Source organism: Archocentrus centrarchus, chromosome 5 (genome assembly GCF_007364275.1).
Source record: "Archocentrus centrarchus isolate MPI-CPG fArcCen1 chromosome 5, fArcCen1, whole genome shotgun sequence".
NCBI lineage: Eukaryota > Metazoa > Chordata > Actinopteri > Cichliformes > Cichlidae > Archocentrus > Archocentrus centrarchus.
This window is the reverse complement of record NC_044350.1, coordinates 35,722,223-35,736,767: the sequence shown is the minus strand read 5'-3', so window position 1 is coordinate 35,736,767 and position 14,545 is coordinate 35,722,223. Positions and strand designations below refer to the sequence as shown.

Below are 14,545 nucleotides of genomic sequence, written 5' to 3'. Positions count from 1 at the left end.
CTGGAGGCCTGAAATCCTCCATGTTCTTTACTCTCCTCTGCAAGTAAACACAGCCAAGTGTCCAATGGGTGCTAAACATCCTGGAACATGAACATCGTGCTGCACATCTATGAAGAGTAAGGAACACGTACAGCAGATTTCACGGCTCAGCTCCGTGTGGTTTTGGAGTCTATAGACCAGAAACCTCACGAATGGAATAACAAGATCCTTCCACTTATATTGGGCGGTAGGATAAACAGTAACAACATAAAGCTAAAGCAGAGCACGCTAAAGTACACAAAGACCAGACTCACACACCTGCTGTATGAAGCCGGCCACGGTGCCTGGAGTCTCTTTGGGAGAAGCAGAGGACAGAGCAGCCACACAGCGAGCCACAGAGTGGTAGGACTGCCTGTGGATGATGCTGCTGTCTGCAGAGGACCGAGGTCTGTGAAACGGCTCCGAGAGAGACTTCAGCAACTGACTGAGAGGGGAGGAGAGGGGACGAGACAGGAGAGGAGAGGAGAGGGGACGAGACAGGAGAGGAGAGGAGAGGGGACGAGACAGGAGAGGAGAGGAGGAGACGAGACGAGACGAGACAGGAGAGGAGAGGAGAGGGGACGAGACGAGACGAGACAGGAGAGGAGAGGAGGAGGGGACGAGACAGGAGAGGAGAGGAGAGGAGAGGGACGAGACAGGAGAGGAGAGGAGGAGAGGAGAGACAGGAGAGGAGAGGAGAGGAGAGGGGACGAGACAGGAGAGGAGAGGAGAGGAGAGGGGACGAGACAGGAGAGGAGAGGAGAGGAGAGGGAGAGGGGACGAGACAGGAGAGGAGAGGAGGAGACGAGACGAGACGAGACAGGAGAGGAGAGGAGAGGGGACGAGACGGGACGAGACAGGAGAGGAGAGGAGAGGAGAGGGGACGAGACAGGAGAGGAGAGGAGAGGAGAGGGGACGAGACAGGAGAGGAGAGGAAGAGGGGACGAGACAGACGGAGAGGAGAGGAGAGGAGAGGAGAAGAGAGGAGAGGAGAGGGGAACGAGACAGGAGAGGAGAGGAGACGAGACGAGACAGGAGAGGAGAGGAGAGGAGAGGAGAGGAGAGGAGAGGGGACGAGACAGGAGAGGAGAGGAGAGGAGAGGAGAGGAGAGGAGAGGAGAGGAGAGGAGAGGAAGACAGGAGAGGAGGGACGGAGAGACAGGAGAGGAGAGGAGGAGACGAACGAGACAGGAGAGGAGAGGAGGAGACGAGACGAGACAGGATGAGGAGAGGAGGAGACGAGACGAGGACAGGAGAGGAGAGGAGGAGACGAGACGAGACAGGAGAGGAGAGGAGAGGGGACGAGACAGGAGAGGAGAGGAGAGGGGACGAGACAGGAGAGGAGAGGAGACGAGATGAGACGAGACGAGACAGGAGAGGAGGGAGGAGAGGGGACGAAAACAGGAGAGGAGACGAGGACGAGACAGGAGAGGAGGGGAGGAGAGGAGACGAGACAGGAGAGGAGGAGACGAGACAGACGAGACAGGAGAGGGGAGAGAGACGAGACGGGAGACGGGAGAGGACGGAGACGAGACGAGACGAGACAGGAGAGGAGGAGGGAGGAGGAGCGAGACGAGACAGGAGAGGAGGGGAGGAGAGGGAGACGAGACAGGAGAGGAGGAGACGAGACAGGAGGAGGAGGAGAGAGACGAGACGAGACAGGAGAGGAGATGAGACGAGACGAGACGAGACAGGAGAGGAGATGAGACGAGACGAGACGAGACAGGAGAGGAGATGAGACGAGACGAGACAGGAGGGGAGGAGAGGAGACCAGACGAGACAGGAGAGGAGGGAGACGAGACGAGACGAGACGAGAGGAGAGGAGAGGGGACGAGACAGGAGAGGAGAGGAGAGGGGACGAGACAGGAGAGGAGAGGAGAGGAGGAGAGGAGAGGAGAGGAGAGAGAGGGGACGAGACAGGAGAGGAGAGGAGGAGACGAAACGAGACAGGAGAGGAAGAGGGGAGACGAGACGAGACAGGAGAGGAGAGGAGGAGACGAGACGAGACAGGAGAGGAGAGGAGAGGGACGGACGAGACAGGAGAGGAGAGGAGACGAGATGAGACGAGACGAGCGAGACAGGAGAGGAGGGGAGGAGAGGGGACGGAAACAGGAGAGGGAGACGAGACGAGAGCAGGAGAGGAGGGGAGAGAGGAGAGGAGAGGGGACGAGACAGGAGAGGAGAGGAGACGAAACGAGACAGGAGAGGAGAGGAGGAGACGAGACGAGACAGGAGAGGAGAGGAGGGAGACGAGACGAGACAGGAGAGGAGAGGAGAGGGGACGAGACAGGAGAGGAGAGGAGACGAGATGAGACGAGACGAGACGAGACGAGACAGGAGAGGAGGGGGGAGGAGAGGGACGAAACAGGAGAGGAGACGAGACGAGACAGGAGAGGAGGGGAGGAGAGGAGACGAGACAGGAGAGGAGGAGACGAGAGACCAGACGAGACAGGAGAGGAGGAGACGAGACGAGACGGGAGAGGAGGAGACGAGACGAGACGAGACAGGAGAGGAGATGAGACGAGACGAGACGAGACAGCAGGGGAGGAGAGGAGAGGAGAGGGGACGAGACAGGAGAGGAGAGGAGAGGAGAGGGGCCGAGACAGGGAGAGGAGAGGAGAGGAGAGGGGACGAGACAGGAGAGGAGGGGAGGAGACGAGACGAGACGAGACAGGAGGAGGAGAGGAGAGGGGACGAGACGGGACGAGACAGGAGAGGAGAGGAGAGGAGAGGGGACGAGACAGGAGAGGAGAGGAGGGAGAGGGGACGAGGACAGGAGAGGAGAGGAGATGGGGACGAGACAGGAGAGGAGAGGAGAGGAGAGGAGAAGAGAGGAGAGGAGAGGGGACGAGACAGGAGAGGAGAGGGAGAGGGGACGAGACAGGAGAGGAGAGGAGAGGAGCAGGAGAGGAGAGGGGACGAGACAGGAGAGGAGAGGAGAGGAGAGGAGAGGAGAGGAGAGGAGAGGAGAGGAGAGGGGACGAGACAGGAGAGGAGAGGAGGAGACGAAACGAGACAGGAGAGGAGAGGAGGAGACGAACGACGGACAGGAGAGGAGAGGAGACGAGACGAGACAGGCGAGGAGAGGATGGAGACGAGACGAGACAGGAGAGGAGAGGAGGGAGACGAGACGAGACAGGAGAGGGAGAGGAGAGGGGACGAGACAGGAGGAGGAGAGGAGAGGGACGAGACAGGCGAGGAGAGGAGACGAGAGGAGAAGATGAGACGAGACGAGACAGGAGAGGAGGGGAGGAGAGGGGACGAGACACGGAGAGGAGACGAGACGAGACAGGAGAGGAGGGGAGGAGACGAGACGAGACAGGAGAGGAGGAGACGAGACCAGACGAGACAGGAGAGGAGGAGACGAGACGAGACGGGAGAGGAGGAGACGAGACGAGACGAGACAGGAGAGGAGGGGAGGAGACGAGACGAGACAGGAGAGGAGGGGAGGAGACGAGACGAGACAGGAGAGGAGGGGAGGAGAGGAGACGAGACAGGAGAGGAGGCGACGAGACAGGAGAGGAGGAGAGGAGACGAGACGAGACAGGAGAGGAGATGAGATGAGACGAGACGAGACAGGAGAGGAGATGAGACGAGACGAGGACGAGACAGGAGAGGAGATGAGACGCGACGAGACAGGAGGGGAGGAGAGGAGACCAGACGAGACAGGAGAGGAGGAGACGAGACGAGACGAGACGAGAGGAGAGGAGAGGGGACGAGACAGGAGAGGAGAGGAGAGGGGGACGAGACAGGAGAGGAGAGGAGAGAGGAGAGGAGAGGAGAGGAGAGGGGACGAGACAGGAGAGAGAGGAGGAGGACGAAACGAGACAGGAGAGGAGAGGAGGAGAGGAGACGAGACAGAGACAGGAGAGGAGAGGAGGAGACGAGACGAGACAGGAGAGGAGAGGAGGAGACGAGACGAGACAGGAGAGGAGAGGAGAGGGGACGCGACAGGAGAGGAGAGGAGACGAGATGAGACGAGACGAGACGAGACAGGAGAGGAGGGGAGGAGAGGGGACGAAACAGGAGAGGAGACGAGACGAGACAGGAGAGGAGGGGAGAGGAGAGGAGAGGGGACGAGACAGGAGAGGAGAGGAGGAGACGAGACGAGACAGGAGAGGAGAGAAGGAGACGAGACGAGACAGGAGAGAGAGGAGGAGACGAGACGAGGACAGGAGAGGAGAGGAGAGGGGACGAGACAGGCGAGAGAGAGAGGAGACGAGATGAGACGAGACGAGACGAGACGAGACAGGAGAGGCGGGGAGGAGAGGGGACGAAACAGGAGAGGAGACGAGACGAGACAGGAGAGGAGGGGAGGAGAGGAGACGAGACAGGAGAGGAGGAGACGAGACCCAGACGAGACAGGAGAGGAGGAGACGAGACGAGACGGGAGAGGAGGAGACGAGACGAGACGAGACAGGAGAGGAGATGAGACGAGACGAGACGAGACAGCAGGGGAGGAGAGACGAGACCAGACGAGACGAGACGAGACGAGACGAGAGGAGAGGAGAGGGGACGAGACAGGAGAGGAGAGGAGAGGAGACGAGACAGGAGGGGAGAGGAGAGGGGACGAGACAGGAGAGGAGAGGAGAGGAGAGGAGAGGAGAGGAGAGGAGAGGGGACGAGACAGGAGAGGAGAGGAGAGGAGAGGGGACGAGACAGGAGAGGAGAGGGGAGGAGAGGGGACGAGACAGTGAGAGAGATGAGACGAGACGAGACGAGACAAGACAGGAGAGGAGAGACGAGACGAGACGAGACGAGACAGGAGAGGAGGAGACGAGACGAGACAGGAGAGGAGATGAGACGAGACGAGACGAGACCAGATGAGACGAGACGAGACGAGACGAGACAGGAGAGGAGGGGAGGAGAGGAGACGAGACCAGATGAGACGAGACAGGAGAGGAGAGGAGGGGAGGAGAGGGGATGAGGAGACGAGACAGGAGAGAGGAGACGAGACGAGACGAGACAGGAGAGGAGAGGAGGGAGACGAGAACGAGACGAGACAGGAGAGGAGAGGAGGGGAGGGGAGGAGACGAGACGAGACGAGACGAGACAGGAGAGGAGAGGAGGGGAGGAGACGAGACGAGACGAGACAGGAGAGGAGAGGAGGGGAGGGGAGGAGACGATGACAAGAGAGGAGGGGAGGAGAGGAGACGAGACAGGAGAGGAGGAGACGAGACCAGATGAGACGAGACAAGACAGGAGAGGAGGAGACGAGACCAGATGAGACGAGACAAGACAGGAGAGGAGGAGACGAGACCAGATGAGACGAGACAAGACAGGAGACGAGGAGACGAGACCAGATGAGACGAGACAAGACAGGAGAGGAGGAGACGAGACCAGATGAGACGAGACAGGAGAGGAGGAGACGAGACAGATGAGACGAGACGAGACAGGAGAGGAGGGGAGGAGACCAGATGAGACGAGACGAGACGAGGACAGGAGAGGAGGGGAGGAGAGGAGACGAGACCAGATGAGCGAGACAGGAGAGGAGGGGAGGAGAGGAGAGAAGAGGAGACAGGAGAGGAGACGAGACGAGACGAGACGAGACGAGAGGAGAGGGGAGGGGAGGACTGACCTTTTAGCACACCCTTTATTGAGTCAATGTGTCATACATAGATGCAACTGAAAAACAAAGTCAGATTAACATGTGAACACACACACACACACACACACACACACACACACACACACACACACACACACTATACAAATAAAAATACAGACATTAAATGACATTAGACATTAAATGTAGCGGTGAACAGTTTTAAAGCTCCGAGGGGAGAAAAGCTGGAGAATTGAGGCTCCAGCATACCTGTCAATTTTTGTATTTAAAAACACGAGAAATTTTCCACCGCTAAAAATAGAAGTTGCTACATGACATCATCGCCTAATTTGCATAATTGGTCATTTGCATATAGTTGCAATCGAGGCTGTAGGAGAGGAAAAACATCTTTGGAGAAACAAATAGTGCAGAAAAAAAAACACCAGAAATAAACTTTATGAAATAACTTAATAACTTTAATGCTTTGCCTAGAACCACATTACATGGATCAATTTTGTCCAATGTTAGAATATCAAAATTATTGAAAACACTGTGGGGTGAGACTGCTAGCTACATTCATCCCTCCTCCTTTATCTGGGCCACTGTTGCCAACTTGTGTAAGAAAACTCGCTGTCGGCTCTCAAAGGTTGATAAAGGCGGAAGCGAGGACCGGGGATGGGAGCGGGGGGAGCGGGTGGGCAGGTTTAAGTGAGGGTGGAGTTGAAGTGAGGTCTGCGCGATGCCACAAAACACAGCGACAGTGGAGGATTTCGCTGTCACTGGTCACACTTTGGGAAAAAAAGTAGCTACGGGGGTCTGAAACACACTGACCGAGGTCCAGCTTTTTTTTCCCAGTTTGTTCCCGCTGTCGGCACTAACCTCGCGAGAACTGCCTCCCAGGCTACAGCAGGTGGCAGTTCTCATGAGGCTAGTGACAGAATACAGTTTGGAGCGGCACAGGAATGCTTTTGGAAGTTATTACATTAAAATACGGGAAAATGCAAAATACAGGAGGACGGCGGGACAGAGCGGTAAAATACGGGAGTTTACCGGCCAAACCGGGAGGCTTGACGGTCTGGGCTCCAGCATAGAACGAACCGTTCAGAAATGAGAAAAATAAAAGCTATTTATTAACTGATTAAGTCGTGTTTTAGACTGTTTATTGCTAGCAGATCTATTCTGACCCAAAGTCCAGCCGTGACCGGTTCTGAATGACGGCTTTACAGCAGACAGCCGCTCCCCTCTTGCAGGTACTGCGTACCGGTGCAGAATCTTTTAGTGGTGGGCAGTACCGGACCGTACCGGCTTACTTTCACCCCCCTGGTTACTGAAACCAATGCACTGATCTGACGGCAGCTTTCAGCAGCAGTCTAACAAAAGCTCCCGCGGGAACATCTTTATATTTACCCGCAGTGACTCTGCTCTGACGTCTTTGCCCCGTGAGCTGCTGCTTCATGTTCTGTGCTGTCTAATAATATAAAATAATGGTGTGTGATCACTTAAATCCACGGCACCGCTGGCAGGTTTTCATGTCATTTGAAAACAGCTGTTTTCATGTCTGAGGGAAACTGAAGAACTCCTGAAAGTGTCGGCTCAACGTGAACGCTTATTCAAACCATCTGATTCATATCACGATTAAAAACATTACAAACAAGCACTAAACAGCTTTCCCACCAGAAAACTGTCCATCTGTCATTACTGCATATTCAGCTGCCAACCGCACACCTGCTCACCTGTAGCTCAGATTAGTGGTTTTGGACAGCACCAGGGCCCGCAGGAACTCCAGTATTGCTTCCAGCGCGCTGCCCTGCAGCAGCGGCGAATGGATGAGTCTGAAGACTCCCGGCAGAACAGACGAGCTGATCTTAGCCAGCGAGGAGGGGTAGGCTCTGGCCACACAGGTCAGCAGGGTGATGGACACCTAAAGGCAGGCAGAGCCAACCACTGCCGGTGTTACACAGCGTTTTAAAGAAAGCTGACTCAGCTAAATAAGGATCACTGTGAGTCACAAAGCTAAATCAGCAGATTAATCCCCTTTAACAACGTGTCCTCACATTTTAGGATTCAATTCAGGTCAGTTTTAATTGTACAGCGTCAAATCACAACAGTCGCCTCAAGGTGCTTTATATTATAAAGACCCTACAATAACACAGAGAAAACCCAACAGTCAAAACGACCCCCTATGAGCAGCACTTGGTGACAGTGGGGAGGAAAAACTCCCTTTAACAGGAAGAAACCTCCAGCAGAACCAGGCTCAGGGAGGGGGGGGGGGGGGGGGGGGGGGGCAGTGTGGAAGAGCCAGAGATTATAGGAGCCTGAAGGTTATGTGTGATATTCCTGAAAGGATACGTGCTGCCCATAAATCCGGAGGTGCCACAGAAGATTTAGGGGTCACACCACTGAGACCCCAGAAATGAGAAATGAGCACCTGTGAAACATGCATGTCACTCTCATCCACCAGAGCGGGGAGCTCGCTCAGCACGGGCTCCAGCGCCGCAGGTTTGATGCTGGCAGCGTGATGAGCGACCATCGCCGTCAGACACGCCAGCGTCCCGAGCTTCAGCGCCCGCTGATTCTTCCTCAGGAAAGATCCCAGCACCGACAGAGCTTCTGGCAGGATGGATGACAGGTGGACCTGCGGGACAGGAAGTTACTGCAGCTTTTCCAATGAAAAACTGGTTAAATTAAGAGAAAATCATAACAAACCTTGAACGGAGACGCAGAGACGAGGGTGAGGGTCCTAACTGCTGTTAGTCTTGTGATCTCATTCTTTAATCTCTCCAGAAAGATCGACAACACGCCCTGAACTTCGGCCCCCAGGTGGTCGCCAAGGTGACACACAATGTGACCCATACACGAAATCGCCCGCTCTTTCACTTCCTGGTCGATGTCTGTTGCTTTGAGCCTCTTCATCGTTACTGGAAACACCTTTGGGCCAAAACACAGAAAAACATGAGAGAAAGGCAGAACCTGTTCCACTCATCTCCCCCCAGCAAAGACTCGTGCACCAGCGCAGTGCCACAAAACTACTGGAGCCACTGATGTCAGAGCCTAAGGAGGGGCGGGGTCACAGACCCCCTCGGTCACTGTGTGACTCAGGTCAGCAGAACAGCCTCACCTATGATTTCTTTTCATAGTATTGATCCCGTCCACCCACACTCGCTGCTCGGTGTTTGACACAAAACAGAACGAATCAGGAAACTGTTTCCTCCACTGAAAAAACTTTTTGCTATCCAGAACTCAAAATTTTGACTTCTTTTTCTCAAAATTTGAAGTCATTAACTCCAAATTTGGAGTTAGCTCTGTGAATCACGAAGCTCCGTGGAAGAGGTCATTTCCTGTTACCTGGAAGCAGATGACACCAACACGTGCACTCAAACCCAGGTAGAGACGACAGGATCAGTGAGCTAGCAGCGTTTAGCAAACATCAGACTGTCGTCAAGGTTGTGACCTTTGATCCCTTCCAGCCAATCAGAGCTGTATGAAAGGAACCAGTGTTTTCATGTTGACCTGTTGGACAGCTGATGCCTTCAGCCTCCTGCTTCCAGGTAACACGGAAATGACGTACCTTCAGGGAAACATCAAAATTATTCGAGTTATGGGTGGCAGTTTTTTTAGTGGTGGAAACGAGCTTCCACAGGAAACGGTCCTGCGCCATCGTACCTCTTTAATGAAGGGTTTGGGCTCGAATCCTCCGGCTTGTCCCTGCGGTCTCATCACTTTGACCAGGTGCTGGATGACCAGCAGAGCCTCCGAGGTGATTTTATAGAAAGTGTCCTCGACGCATGCCACCACTGGGGGCAGCAGTACCTGCAGGGTCCACAGCACAGGTGAGTATTCACAGTCTCACAAAGTGATCTTATACTCAGTAGTGTTGTAGTACTTGAGACCGGTCTTGGTCTCGAGACCACTTTTTGATGGTCTCGGTCTTGGACACTGAGGACTCGGGATTTTATTTCAAGACCAGTCGAGACCGCAACTGTGGAAATATCACTAAACTGCCAGAATATTGTCCAGTTTATTTGTTTACATCCTTGCTTTTACTGCATGCAAAACGTAATGAACCAAATCCAAAATCCTCTGCTTCTCCCAGTGCTCCCAGTACTAACTGCAGAAATACGCAGCTCACTCAGAAACAACCAATCAGAGCCAGGAGGAGGGTCTCAGCGCCTCAATCATGCTTGTGCACGAGCCTGTCATGAATGCTCGGCTAGTCAGCGTGGGTGCCGATGATGGCAGCTAAACAGATTTCCTGTAAGTTTTTACATTGTAGTACACTGAGCAGCACATACACGAGGAGTGATTGACAGTGCTTAGACCCGCCTCCTGGCTCTGATTGGTTGTTTTTGACTGGAAGCGGTTCAGGGAGGAGGAGCTGGATTTTTTTCACAGATTATCTGTCTAATACTGACACAGTGACAGTTTTAATAAATATGTAAAAAAGTTACATCCTGCAGCTTTAATCTGTATAAGAGAGAAACTCGTGGCTTTAATTCTTACTGTCGATGAGTGTTTGCCATCTTTTCAGGTTTACACATTTAGCTGTGTGGTTTTGAAATAGCACCTATTTTTACAAAGATTGTTGTTGGTTTAAAAACTTAATAATTTTAAGTATTGTTTATGAAAGGCAGAGAAAAGTAAAGACTATTGTGATGAACTATCAATAATTGTTTTACATTCTGTGATAAATGATGGAAGTGGTTACATTTCTTTCAGCTCTGAGTGTTTAATATCCAGGTGTTTCTCGGGTTAGGGGACACTGATACGCAGGTATCCAGTCAAAGGTTCAGTTGTGTCTAATAATGATAAATGACTCTTTCCTGAAACATGCATTCATTTTATTGCATTGATTTGGTTCTGAAAACTATGTGAAAAGCTTTTATTGTATCTAGAAAGACTGATTACAGGAAGCCAGTGATCCAGAGGGAACTGGCTTCCTGCAGTCACTGCAGGCTTTAAAAATGTAGCTAGTAAACTTTTTAGGATGCAGCTGCTCGGAGCCACAGCGAGAAGCAGTGCACGGGCTTAGATTAATCAGCAAACAACACAAATTTCATTATCAGTGTGAAAAAAACGTGAAGCATTAAAAGTGAGAAACCTGCATGTGTGGCTGAAAGGCCTGAGGAGGGTGGGAGAGGAGCAGGACGTTGAAGAAGGAGAGAGCATCGATCCTCATGGTGGACGGTGTGGACCTGTCCATCAGGGAGAAAACGATGCCTGCAGGAAGGGCGGAGGGAAAGGACAGAGATGGAGGAAGGCTGAGTGTAAGGAGCCAGAATAAAGGAAGCAAAGGATGACCCGTGGTGGGAGGCTCGGGAATAGATGTGAAATGTGTGTGTGTACCGGGTATGAGGGCAGGTATGTGCTCTTGCAGGGATCCAGGTACAGTGTGAGCCAGCTCAGTGAGGAGGCAGAAGCAGCCCTGTCGAGATTTGATGCTCTTCTCCTTCAGCTGTCTGTGCAGAGCTTTCACCGTCGCCGGCACCTGGACACACAAACGGCTGCACACTCACATTTATTTCCCAAAGCCTCTGGGAGCCAGAAGACTGCAACATGTTGGATAACGGTAGATTTCCCACCCAGCTGCTGTTTGCAGGCGACAGCCAATCACCAAAAAGGTTTGCTTAAAGGGGGAGGAGCTAAAACAGTTTTTGGCATCAGCATGTAGACATTTAGAACTGTAACTCATACGAAGCTAGTCGAGCAGAAATGAGCAAAGATCAGCTGATTTGCCCGTTGCGTTGGCGAGGCTCGAGTTGGCCCCGCCTCAAACACCTTTTTTGGGCAGGTCAGTAACAAAATGTAAATATTTAATTTTAGGCATAAGTCATTTTCAGCCCTGTTTGAACATTCGGCTCAGTACCTGCTCCTTCAGCAAAGCGACTGCCGGCTCTTCCTCTCTTCTCACCCCGGGATCAGAACCAGGCGCGATGAGGCTTTGGCGACTCGATGCCACCCGCGTTTGTCTCAGCAGCGTTGAAAAAGCAGCAAAGACGTCGGCCCGGACGTTCTCCTCGCGCTCCTTGAATCGGGCCAGCAGAGCGGGGCAGATGGAGGAGTAGAAGGAGAGCAGGAGGTCCAGGCGTGTGCTGATCAACGCCTCCAGACACTTGATGGAAGAGCGCCGCACCTTCCAGCTCATATCGTCATCGTCGCTGTACTCGTCGTCCGACTCTGGGTGAGGTCGTTACAGTAGATGAAACTCATGAAGGCGACAAACAAAAGACTCAAAACACTTCACATGTTATTGTGTGCGGTTTGTAGCAGCTGTGAGACGGGCTGATCCCTCACTGCAGGAAACGGGTAGTTTGACCAAACACCACCCAGCTCCACCCTGATCACTGTGTTTCACACTGTCTCAGAGCACACAGACATTCAGAGAAAGACTTCCTGTTTTTAAGGCAGACGTGCAGCCTGTTTGGGAACCAAAGACTGTAAAGAAATAGAAGCTGTCAGTGGAGCTGCAGCCCACTGATGCAGCTGCTCACAGGATGAACTCCTTCACATTCGTGGTTTCCTGTTGTCTGCTGCACGTCTGTTACTGACCTGAAACTCACACAGATCTCACACACCTTCCTCAAGCTCGTCCTCTGTGTCCATCCCATCTTCATCCTCCTCCTCACAGTCATCATAGTTGTAGTTGGGGTCAAAGGTCATGAACTTGAGACAAAGCTGAGTCACTGTGGCAATGTGAGGGGACATCTCCTTTGGACACCTGCCAATCGGGGAGTAACAGGAAGAGGAAGTGTGAGCTTCTGTCAATGCTGCTGTAGGTCAGTGGAGTGCATGTATGCATGAAGGCTTTAAGGTCAGGGTCAGATTAGGGTCAGGGTTAGGGTCAGGTGAGCAGAGTTTATGGTTACAGTGAGTTTAACTGCAGGAATATGTATGTAATATGAGTGTGTGTGTGTGTGTACCTGCGTATAAACGCTTCAAAGGCCTGGAAACAATACTCTCTCAGCTCATCATCTTCTACCCCGGTGAACTTTACCACCATTGGGATCAACTTCTCTAAATGCTCCCCTACAGACACGAAAACATGAAGAGCCACAGATAAAACCCAGGAGGAAGTCACGCTAACCGCTCTGTGGAGCAGGTCTCATCGCACCTGCGAGGCCGTCCCCCCCGTGCTAAATGTAAAACTAGTTCATCACAGAGCTGTTTACACGTTTGTAAGGTTCACAGCTTTCGGTGAAACAGTCGGACCACAGCAGGCTGTGACCATCGGCTGTTCAACGACTTTCAGCTGCAGGATGCTTCAGCGTTCTCACCCACTCGATGGCCGCCCTGACGGCTAATGGTGGCCAGGCACTGGATGTACGTCCTTGTCATTGATGTGGGCGGACCCTCGGCCAGCTCCGTCATCAGGTGTTCCGTCAGCTGGGAGAAGAGGGCGGGGCTACAGCAGGGCACCAGGTGACCAAGAGCCAAGATGGAGCGTTTCCTGACCGCCATTCTGGAGCTGGTTAACTGATGGTGAACAATGAAGAAATAAATTAAAACATACACGAATGAACGAGCAGATAAAATACAGTAAAATAAACAGTATGACAAAATCAACAAAAATCATCATTCGACGATATGGTGGAGGCACTACGCTGCACCTAAGCCAGGTGCAGGGTGTTCTCACCTGAGGCAACAGGCTGGAGAGCAGAGAGCTGTGGAAACTGACCAGTGCACCACTCAGCCTGCAGGAAAAAAGCAAACTCATCATCATCATCATCATCAGGGCTGCAGAGTCAAGCTGTCAGTCACCAGGACCCCAAATCAAATATCGTTTTGTTTCAGCCATATTTATCTGATACTTCAGCTCATCCACTGTCTGAAACTAGTTTTAGCTCCTCCCCCTTTAAGCCAACTCTCCTCTGACTGGCTGTCCCTTACAAACAGAAGGTTGGAACGGCAGATTCAAACCTTCTGTTTGGAAAATGTGTGCATCTCAGTTTTTTCTGTTCTCAGCAGTCGGCACTGATCTCACTGTTTGCAGTGGCTCATCACCCGACCCGTTCTCAGAACACGTGGCTCATAATGAGAGCAAACGCTGTAAAACTACCAGCACATGCATGCTGTCAGCCTGTAACAGGTGACATCTAAGCTGATGGGTATTTTGCTGATGTGGGACATTCACCACATGCTTGGACTGGGACCTCGTTTTTACCTTCCCAGCATGTCTGACAGGATGTCCAGAGCCTCTAACTGAACAGACACGTCTTCCTGTTTGCCCATGGCACCAATCAGCTGGGAGGTAATCTTCTTACACACACTTCCTGTCAGGGTCAAGCCTGTCAACCCAGCCCAAAATAAGGAAGTTTAAACAGGAACAGACATTTTAACAGGAAGTTTAAAGAGGAAAAGAAGGAAGTGTAAAGAGGAAAGGAAGGAAGTGTAAAGAGGAAAAGAAGGAAGTGTAAAGAGGAAAGGAAGGAAGTGTAAAGAGGAAAGGAAGGAAGTGTAAAGAGGAAAGGAAGGAAGTGTAAAGAGGAAAAGAAGGAAGTGTAAAGAGGAAAGGAAGGAAGTGTAAAGAGGAAAGGAAGGAAGTGTAAAGAGGAAAAGAAGGAAGTGTAAAGAGGAAAGGAAGGAAGTGTAAAGAGGAAAAGAAGGAAGTGTAAAGAGGAAAGGAAGGAAGTGTAAAGAGGAAAGGAAGGAAGTGTAAAGAGGAAAAGAAGGAAGTGTAAAGAGGAAATGAAGGAAGTGTAAAGAGGAAAGGAAGGAAGTGTAAAGAGGAAAAGAAGGAAGTGTAAAGAGGAGTTTGAGTTTTTGCTGCCTTCAAATTGAAGCAAAGATATTCTGATTTCAGCTCACATGAATATGGAAGCTTGTTTCTCCCAGAAAAAAAAATTGCCATCCATAACTAAAAATCTCGAGTGGTGGACGGCAAATTTTGTTTTTTTTTTACATTTGCACAAACAAGCTTTCATACATGAAGGATTGCAGTTGCTGAATAATTAAACCTGTGCAGGAAATCATGATGAAAGAGTTTAA

The 14,545-nt window shown here is 52.0% G+C and overlaps 1 protein-coding gene across 6 annotated transcripts in view; it reads right to left on the bottom strand.

Moving 5' to 3' along the window:
• Positions 1-14,545, bottom strand: part of cand2 (cullin-associated and neddylation-dissociated 2 (putative)) — a 28,428-nt gene that overhangs the window by 4,148 nt on the left and 9,735 nt on the right. For 5 of the 6 annotated variants that reach the window (XM_030730138.1, XM_030730135.1, XM_030730132.1 and 2 more), the window contains 13 exons: positions 13,722-13,845; positions 13,194-13,251; positions 12,835-13,033; positions 12,481-12,586; positions 12,136-12,278; positions 11,427-11,737; positions 10,907-11,048; positions 10,662-10,780; positions 9,227-9,373; positions 8,270-8,491; positions 7,992-8,198; positions 7,297-7,484; positions 298-463 (listed from right to left, as the gene is read on the bottom strand). In XM_030730138.1, coding sequence (XP_030585998.1) covers positions 298-463; positions 7,297-7,484; positions 7,992-8,198; positions 8,270-8,491; positions 9,227-9,373; positions 10,662-10,780; positions 10,907-11,048; positions 11,427-11,737; positions 12,136-12,278; positions 12,481-12,586; positions 12,835-13,033; positions 13,194-13,251; positions 13,722-13,845 — 2,132 coding nt within the window. The remainder of the gene's footprint in view (positions 1-297; positions 464-7,296; positions 7,485-7,991; positions 8,199-8,269; positions 8,492-9,226; positions 9,374-10,661; positions 10,781-10,906; positions 11,049-11,426; positions 11,738-12,135; positions 12,279-12,480; positions 12,587-12,834; positions 13,034-13,193; positions 13,252-13,721; positions 13,846-14,545) is intronic. The other variant, XM_030730137.1, reaches the window with a different exon arrangement.